The 9811-nt window shown below is 44.7% G+C and overlaps 1 protein-coding gene across 1 annotated transcript; it reads left to right on the forward strand.

The window, feature by feature from the left end:
- Window positions 1–413: 413 nt before the first annotated feature.
- On the forward strand, window positions 414–9342 carry Bmp10 (bone morphogenetic protein 10). The gene is made up of 2 exons (XM_021647763.2): window positions 414–811; window positions 4388–9342. The coding sequence occupies exons 1-2, from the start codon at window positions 478–480 to the stop codon at window positions 5317–5319; spliced, it is 1266 nt and encodes a 421-aa protein (XP_021503438.1). The 5' UTR covers window positions 414–477; the 3' UTR covers window positions 5320–9342.
- Window positions 9343–9811: the final 469 nt, after the last annotated feature.

Here is a 9811-nt window from a genome sequence, read left to right on the forward strand (position 1 = left end):
TTGCTACTAATGTGTGCACGGCTGGTTCTTAATGTCTCCCGTACACGTGCAAAACTGAGTCCTATAGGCACAGAATCCTGACATTCCTGCCCAAAGGAAGTCGAATGAAGGGTAGCACGGCCTTTGCAAGAAGAAAATTGTCCTGTCTCTCACCAGTATCAGAATGTGGAAATGTTTATAAAATGCTCATTAAAAGAAAAAGGGGTTGCAAGATAAAAATGAAATCTGGTGTACAAGTTTACACTGGGGAGATAAGAAAGGCTAGGCCATATAGGGGATTTTGCTATCCAATTACTGAAACCTGACTTTTGGCGGGGGGTGGGGTGTGGCGGGGGGAGGGGAGGAGAGAGGAAGAGGTTTCCAAACTTGTGTCGTGTTCAGTGACACAAGACACTTACACTCGGCGAGATAAAACTGCCACTCAGAGCTCAGGGGAGTTAAAGCTTCCTAGGTTGGCCTGTGGAGCTGAGCAGAGTCATGGGTTCTCTGGTCCTCCATCTGAGCGCTGTCTTCTGCCTGGTGGCTCGCTCGGCTTCTGGCAGCCCCATCACGGGGCTTGAGCAGTCACCCCTGGAAGAAGACATGCCCTTCTTTGATGATATTTTCACAGAGCAAGACGGTATTGACTTCAACACACTGCTGCAGAGCATGAAAGACGAGTTTCTCAAGACGCTGAACCTGTCGGACATTCCCCTGCAGGACACAGGCAAAGTGGATCCGCCGGAGTACATGCTGGAGCTCTACAACAAATTCGCCACGGACCGGACCTCCATGCCGTCTGCTAACATCATCCGGAGCTTCAAGAATGAAGGTAGGCTGGCTGTGTTTTTCTCAGGAAGAAATAGCTAAACGTCTGTGTGGGGATGATGTAGGAGAGGGTGCATTTGTGGAAACACGCTTCTGGGCCACAGTGCGTAGACGGTACCACATGGTCCTCCTGGAATTCCCAAAATGCTATAGAAGAGCTATCAATGACAGCTCACAAAACACTCATCATTCTGACATCACAACAGGTTCCTGATAGCATTTTAATCTGAACACCAAGTGTATAAAAAAAGAAAAACTATCAATGTTGATCTGTTGCTCTGTCTTTTCTGCCACTTTCTAAACAGGACTCAGTTTCCATCTCAGGTTGACAAAAATTTGTCAACTTTTCCTTAGATCAAAGATGATGAAAATAATAAAAAAATTAGGAATTTGAGCTTTGTAGTTTGCTCAGACTCTGGGTGAGTCTCCGTTTGTGACCTCACCGGACAATGCCCTGCTAGAACAGAACTGTATTTAGGAGACTCTTCTAATGTTGTGCTGTGCCTGATGGTATGGCTCGTTGCTTAGAGTGAGACTCCAAGAAGTGTTCAGCACCCAGCCAAAGGTCCCGCTTATCTTCAGGAAGAACAATATACATATTTCAAGTATTACTTCTTCAACTCAGATCTTAAGATGAGCCAGCAAGCTAATCCTATGTTTAAGGAGAAAAAGATATAATATTGATGGTAGAGGCTGCAGATAGAGAGAAGATGGTTATTTATTATTTACTAATGGTGCTCTTACAGTCACTGGTGAGTGAATCTGAGGTTTGACCAGTATTTCCAATATGTGCTGTATGCTATTGGGAGCAGAGGGCAGTGGCACGGAACAGCTCAGGACTGCTGAGAGCCAGCTGTTTGGGAAGTTGTGAATAACTAGTCATAGTGAACGGAGCCTCAACTTCCTCCATCGAGTAGAAGCTACAGGACACAGATGAGGGACTCACAGCAGCTAGAGGTAACAGAGGGCTGTTCATGGTTAGGAAATGCTGGACAAACCGTATGACTTTTAATGAATTACTGTTCTAGGTGCTGAAGTAAATGTTGAGTGGGTAATCCTCAGACACCAAGACAGTGTTAAAATTCAACTGATTACCATCACTTCTATTTAGTAGCATATTTCTGGTGGAAACAGCAAACTGATTCCAGATTTCTTTGGAGACAATCTGAGAGGAAAAGAGCAATCTCCTGAAGGAGCCTGCCTCAGCTTCCCGCTCTGAGGCATGCATGATCTAGCTCAGGCACAGGGGGAATGCAGCCTAGCTCAGGCATGGTGGGAATGCGTTATTCCACTTTGTTCTTGCTTCTCCCATGGAAGAGCACATGATAGAGGCGAGGATGTGACCAAGCTTGCCATTCCTGAAGATCACAAGGAAAGGGAGGGTCAGACTTGGAGACATGCACCCTTTGCACTCCTGCCAACCTAGAAGAAGACTAGCAGAGCAGAGGACATGTGTGCCCTCACCAGGCTCTCCCTGCTGGCTGCTGTCATCCATCTACACACCTTTTTGTGTTTGCTCAGTGCCATGCCCTAGGAGGTAAAGAGCAAGAGAACGCCAGACCTAACCCATCTTTGAACCAGTGTCACATGCAAGGTGGAAAATGTGGCTTCAGTCCTTACCTTGGCTGCACTCTCCATGTTGTTTAAGAAGTCAGATATGCAAATGGTGGTTTCATTTCTTCTGGTGCAAAACCAGCACAGGATCCCGTGTGTGCACTGTGTGTGTGGGGGGGGGGGGGGTCATTGTCACAGGCACACAATTTGCAGAGCGACTAGCATGTGAAATCTGTCAAGGACATTATTTCTCTTGCTCTGAAATTTTTCTGGATTTTTCCATGGATCTCTTGTTACATATGCAAAGAGTTGTGGGTAGCACTTTTTTTGCACTTTCTCATGCAGGAGCAATGCGCTTGCTCTGCCATTTTGCTCTTCCATGACGGCAAGCACATAGATGACTCCTAGTGGGATAAACTTTCAGAGAGAGACTTAAAGGCACCAAGGACTCAGGAGAAGGGGAGTGGAGGGGAGACCAAAGATGGAGAAGTGGAAGTGAGACAAGAGGGTTTTCTTTCCAAGAATCAGGAGCACGTCCTCAAAAGTACTCAATACAGAGAAGGCGGGTGTGCTTTTCTTTTCAAGTGGGAAAGCTATTACTAAACCAGAATAAAATATTCACTCAATTGGTCAACAACTACCCATTCTGTCTACTGTAAAGAATGGACAGGAGCCAAGGCTTGATCAGGATTTTAGGCCAGTTGCTCTGGCCACACCAGTGATGCTAGAGATGTCTCATAAGTCAGTACCCCCATTGCCACTCTGAAAATGATTTTAGTTAGCAGCCAGAGGAAGCTGTGAAATGTGCAAAGCAACCACATAGTTCATTTATATAAATTTTAAAAGCCCATAACACCTACAAGCTTAAATTCAAAAGCCTGTAACACCTCTCAGCTCTTCTGAGAGAATGAACCAATCAGCTAAAGGAAGATGTTGAGAATCCACTGAGGTCACGAGCTGGATATACAGTTAGGGAAAGGCTGCCAAGGACAATAGAGGACCCTCCACTGTAGGTCCCTGACAGCTCTGGTGTCCCAGTCCTTTGCATACACTGATGTCAAATGTCTCGGTCCCTGGAGAGACAAACTGCTTGACGAAAGCACACAGGAGCTCTGGGTTCACTCCAAAATTCTCACGTAAAAGGCCAGGCATGGTGACCCAAGCCTGCGGTGTGCCTTAGGAAACAAAAACTAGAGGACCTCTGTGAGTTCCAGGCAAGCCTGCTCTCCATAATGAATTACAAACCAGCCAGGGGCACACAGTGAGACCTTGTCAAGAAAAATCAATATAAAATCATTTGGAGACACCCTTCTGACACAAAGACCTTTAATGAGCTGTTTTGTATAGGTGGCTTGTGCGTGGCTCTCACTAAGGTCTACCTCAAGACCCACTTTCTCTCTCTCACTCTCAGAGAGGACAACCACACTCTAGAACCAGCTGCTTGTGATTCCTTTTAAGGTTGGTCTGCTGACCTTGCTAAACTTTGTTATTAGGGACAGGGTCAGCAAACTTCCTGTAAAGGCCAGATAGCCCGTATCTAACCCTGCCCCTGCAGGGCAAATGAGCCAGAGGCGGAACAGCCATACCCCAGCAGGGCTGTGTGCTGGTGAAGCTCTTCTTTCCAAAGCGTGTGACAGTCCCAGCTTGGCCTGTGGGTCATAGTTTAACAACCCCTGTTCTACAGAGCTCTCTCGTGAAGCCCAGGGCCCAGTCAACTTCATGGAGGTCACCACCCACTACAAACATAGGCTGTGGAGTCTTCAGTCAGGAAAGAGAGAGAGAGAGAGAGAGAGAGAGAGAGAGAGAGAGAGAGAGAGAGAGAGAGAATTTTCCACACTCTATTTCATGGCTTGTTACCGGTTGGAAAAACAGAGGGCTCATCTGTAGCTCTAAGATTCTTTTCAGCTCTACCCTGCTGAGGTAACTCAGACCAGCAAGTCTTCTTTCCTGTTACTCCATAAGTAAGCATGCTTTATTACGAAGCATACCGCGAGTCTGATTTCTCATAAATATCTTTCTTTTTTAGGTCTGTTTTCTCAACCAGTCAGTTTTGAAGGGCTCCGGAAATACCCTCTCCTCTTCAATGTGTCCATCCCTCACCACGAAGAGATCGTCATGGCTGAACTCAGGCTGTACACGCTGGTACAGAGAGATCGCATGATGTATGACGGTGTGGACCGTAAAATCACCATTTTCGAAGTCCTAGAGGATGGCGAGGGTGGCGAGGAGGAAAGGAGCATGCTGGTCTTAGTGTCAACAGAGATCTACGGAATCAACAGTGAGTGGGAGACGTTTGATGTCACGGATGCCACCAGACGTTGGCAGAAGTCAGGCGCGTCTACCCATCAGCTGGAGATCCACATTGAAAGCACACAAAACCAAGCTGAGGACACCGGGAGGGGACAACTGGAAATAGATATCAGTGCCCAGAATAAGCACGACCCTTTGCTTGTTGTGTTTTCTGATGACCAAAGCAACGACAAAAAGCAGAAAGAGGAACTGGACGAAATGATCGCCCATGAGCAGGATCTGGACCTGGACGCAGATGATTTCTCCAGCAGGCCTGACGAAGCGGCCCTGCTGCAGATGAGGTCGAACATGATCGATGACTCGACAGCGCGAATCAGGAGGAACGCCAAGGGCAACTACTGCAAGAAGACGCCCCTCTACATCGACTTCAAGGAGATCGGCTGGGACTCCTGGATCATTGCTCCACCGGGGTACGAGGCCTATGAGTGCCGAGGGGTCTGCAACTACCCTCTGGCGGAGCACCTCACACCCACAAAACACGCCATCATCCAGGCCTTGGTCCACCTCAAGAATTCCCAGAAAGCTTCCAAAGCCTGCTGTGTGCCCACCAAGCTGGATCCCATCTCCATCCTCTATTTAGATAAAGGTGTTGTCACCTACAAGTTCAAATACGAAGGAATGGCCGTGTCTGAATGTGGCTGTAGATAGGAGAGGCGCCCCTTGGCTTATTTAATAACTGCAAATCTGTATATTTTGTGTTCTATTTAATGAGACTATTTAATGAAGGTGTACAGATAATAGAGGGTGCCACCTTAGGAAGCGGACAGGTCAGCGTGCTGTAGAAAATGTGTATTTTGTTATACAATCCAGTCCCTTCCGCTCATCTGCTTTGTACTCTCATTTCCCAGTGATACCATCTCTAACAACAAAACATAGGCCGGTACCACTTACCCTCTGTCAGTTTGGAAAGAGCAAGCCCTACAGGAAATAGGCTCAAGACACAGATATTCGTGCATATTAATGCAGGAGTACATGGACTTACGAAAATCTTTTTGTTCAACAGAGGCAGACTCCTCACACATGTGAGTGGCTTCCTCAGAATGTATGTATTCTGGGACATGGGATTTAGGCTAAGAAAGTTCATATCAGGAGTTTAACCACCTACAGAAGTATATTTTCCAAATGTTCTGGGAATGTAAATGTAGTAGTTCTTTCCCGTTGTATCTGCCATGGCTCAGACCTTCAGGCTCAAGAGCTGTGTGGGGTTGGCAGATACACAAAACAAAATGGCCTTCACGGGCAATGGTCCCAGAGACGTCTTTGTAAAGAATGGGCCTCTGGGCCATGTACTCCAGAGGAGAGAGTCTGACACTCCCTCAGTCAACCAGAGGCAAGGCCACATGTGCCAGCCCTTACTGTTGCAGAGAGCTCTGGAGGTGGTGGAGGGAGGGAAGGGAAAGGGCACAGATATTGTCCTCGCGTGTGATGGTAAAATCATCACAATTTTAATGGGATAATAAGTCTTTTCAAACAAAATAAAATGATCCAAGACTAAGAGGACTATGAGAAGGAAGTTGTTCAATGGACTCAATTGAAAATACTCCTCACTTCATGACCTCCTTCCCTGGCTGGCCACCTCTGCCTTTTCTCCTGTCTTCTTCCCTTTGTTTAACTTCCTTCCCATCATGCCTCTTGTTTCTTGTCTTCCTCTCCCCTTCATTACCCATGACATGGGCCATGAGGGCGCCCCTGAAAGCACTTTCACTCAGTGTGACATCAGTTACTGGTCCTACTTCCAGGCTTATTCTGGACATTCAACTTGATTTGATTTTAGCTATATTCTTTATGCTGTTTTTCATGAAGAGGACAGAACACAAGAAGACTAGAGTCCAAGTGACTATATTCAAGCCCATGAATTAATAGACACATAAGCACATGACTCAAACATTGAGCTTCAACTTTGAACTCAGTCTTGATCTTGGGAGAAACCCTAAGTCGTCCCCATTCTTTCCACTCTTCCCTCCTTCCTGTTTGAAATGATTGTTCATCACCAGGCAGGTTGTAAGGACACTGAGACCCTGGTCCTTGTCCTACAGCTTCCTGTTAGGATCCTAGCTCTGTAGAAGGAGCTAGAGCAGGCAGGTCCTAAATCACTGCAGCACTGGCAGAGAGGTGACACAGTGATTCACATAGAAATATGGTCTTCAGCACATTGCCCAACCCTACCCTGTTGAATATATATATATATATGAATATATATGAATATATTGAATATATATAATTCAATATATTCTTCTATATTGAATATATATATATATAAATTCTGGGGTAGCTATCAGCTTCCTTTCCACAAACTTCTTTGGGCTATATGTTCTGTCAAGGAGAGGTATTTTCTGAATTTGTTCTTCAAATCTATGTATCTAGTCAGTCAGCATGCAAATCTCAGAGAAGCTGTTGCCCTAGAAGAGGAATATTCTGCTCATCAGTGGGGACATAGTGAGGGGCATTTTGTGGCTGAAAGGGCGATTCTGCTAAGAAGCCTCTGTGTTAGACTCTTTCTGATATCGTGTTTGAGCACATGCGTGACTCTGTGCATGTATAGCCGGCATCGGCTAGCCGTGCCAGCAACCCTGAGGAAATGGTACATCCTTCACACTTTATGATCCACCACACATACTCATACTCCATGGTACTGCCGGTCCTTTCTCAAGGATACCGTCCTAGAAAAATAATAACATTTTCAGCTCATCAGGAACAGTTTATCCTAAGTTCTGGTCATGGCTCCACAACCAGCCCAGGACAGAAAGAAGCCCAGCTTTGTACTTTCAAGAGTTTAGATGTGTCGTGTGATGCCAAATGGCTGGCAAACCCAAGGACAACATGACAGCCAGGTCCCCATAGCTGTGCGCTTTCTGGCCACAGAGCACCACTGACACTCACATTCTGACACTAGAGGCGTCAGCTCTTGAGTCCTGCCATGCCCATCGCTGCCCGCGCAGCCAGATCCGGGGAGACCTTGTGAGCTACTGAAGAGAGGTGACAGCTGAGGCTGTCTGCCTACCCCACATGCTGCTCCATTTACTGCAGTGCAAACACAAGCTGTGTTCTCGTGATGGTCTTCTTGTAGAAAGGTGTGCAGATAGTCAAGTGTTGCTGTTTTCATTATTGTTGTGAATTTTGCTTCCTTATCAGAAAGCAGAGTGACAAAAGCCATAAATAGAAGCATGCTTCTGCCTTCTCCCAGCAGCTGCCTACGGCCTTTCCACTTCCCTGCCTTAACCTGAAGCCACAGGGTGGCTTCTCAGGAAACTGAAACTTGTGACATGTTTCTTCAATGACCGATCTTCCACTATGGCTTGTCCATACCAATCTTGTTCTCTTTTTCTTTCTTTCGCTCTGACACCAAAGCTGATAAACCTAACGACTCTTGACAGAAACTCCAGCATGGGCACTCAGGCAGGCCACCACCAGCACAGCCATGTAAAAGTTCTTAGGCTTCTTACTATTTATTGATTAATATATTTATTTTTGTAATATAGTGTAGAATATTAAATATTTTATTTTTATGTGTGTGATTCCCTCTTGAATAGAATAGCTTTCCCTGCAGTTCATAGCATACTCTTTCCAGAAGGGTAGCTTGTTTGGAATTTACACCTCTATGTCCATCTCTGTTTTTTTTGTTTTGTTTTGCATCAAACTGTCCTCTTATTTTAAGGGATCCGGCCATAACTTTGTGTATTTGTGTCTTGTGTCCCTGTATCTGCTGATTTGTGAATAGCAGAGTTTAACTGAAGTACAGATGTTTCCAATGTATTTTGTCAATAAATGGCAAGCCATCATCCTAAGACAGCATGGTCACTTTATCATGACAGCGAAACATTGTCAGCCCTAAGTGAATATAATTACTATTCCATTAATGAAAGTGGCATTTAACTGGACCCCTCCAGCAAGGAATGGGCCTCTTTTCTGAAAACACCCATTACCTCCCTGATCTGCCAGTTCAGACAAACAATTGTATCAAAAAAAGTCAAGGGTATCAATGTAAAGATTCCTCAGTCACTCTGGCAGCAACCTGTCTTTTTCCAGTGTAAAAATTTTTAGTCTGGGGATTTAATGTTGAAATACTTTTTAAAAAAATTATTAATATGATTTTATCATTTTAAAAATAATTTCTAGTCCAGTGAAGAAGGTTCATATGAAGGAATTTGAGTCTCAGTTTTTACCAAATCCATAAAGTGCAGCAGTGTTTGGGCAAACTCTCTTGACATTTATTTGCAGTGCAGATCCCCTTCCGTCACTGAGCTTCACTCTGTCCCACGAAACCTTCCATGGCTCTCTGAAAGCTCGTTTGTGGTAGAAAAGAAACACTGGATTTCTGTGTGTGTACTTATCTACACGTAGGAAGAACGAGCATTTGCTGTAACCGGTTCATTTCTATCACACGTGTGTACTGGTGTCTCTGAGCTCCCGGCCTAATTGTGGTGGGGAGACTGATATGAGCTCTCACCACCAGCCTCCGAGGCATCCAGGAAATTAACTGATATCTGGACACACCGATTCAGCTAAGCAGTCATGTTCTTCAGTAAAGCAAGTTCACAGTTCATGTCCAGGCCTAGTAAAAGTTAGACTAAAATGAAGATGGAAATAAATATTTCACACTCTGTTTATTAAACAAATGTGTACAATAGAGTCATCTTGTTAAATAAAATGGAAAAATTATTTTGACAATAATCTTTAGCAGTTTGTTTTGTTTTTTTAGATGCAATCTCTCTCCTTCTCTCCTACCTCCTCTTTACATCTCCACATCACAGTAATTCCAGATGGAATACACTTCTTGCTTAATTAGTAGGAAAAGTACTAAAGAGACAGCAAGCTGCGCTGAGCTGCTTCTACTTTTGTGTAATCCTCTCTTTTTATATACTTCTGTGCAAACTCCAGGAATACTAGATTATATTATATTTATTATATTATATTATATTATTATATATTAAAGAACAATTAATTTGGAAAATATTCAGGTTAAATATGATTGATCTTCATATGATCTCAAGTTTAAAAGGGGGATCCTTAAAGCCACCTGGTCTGTTCTGCTCTCTTGATAGATGTCAAAATACATCCCATCTCTATGTCCTGGCTTCTTAGGGGATTCCATTGCTGTTCTGTGCTCAGTTGAACAAACACTTTGGGTCATTAGGCATGA

The sequence above is a fragment of the Meriones unguiculatus genome, chromosome 5, assembly GCF_030254825.1.
Source record: "Meriones unguiculatus strain TT.TT164.6M chromosome 5, Bangor_MerUng_6.1, whole genome shotgun sequence".
In the NCBI taxonomy this organism is placed as follows: domain Eukaryota; kingdom Metazoa; phylum Chordata; class Mammalia; order Rodentia; family Muridae; genus Meriones; species Meriones unguiculatus.

Excerpts from the sequence above, each read along its gene's own strand:
- Bmp10 (XM_021647763.2), top strand. The coding sequence starts at position 478 with ATGGGTTCTCTGGTCCTCCATCTGAGCGCTGTCTTCTGCCTGGTGGCT. Across the intron at positions 812-4,387 it reads CCGGAGCTTCAAGAATGAAG|GTCTGTTTTCTCAACCAGTC; the intron begins GTAGGCTGGCTG and ends TTTCTTTTTTAG.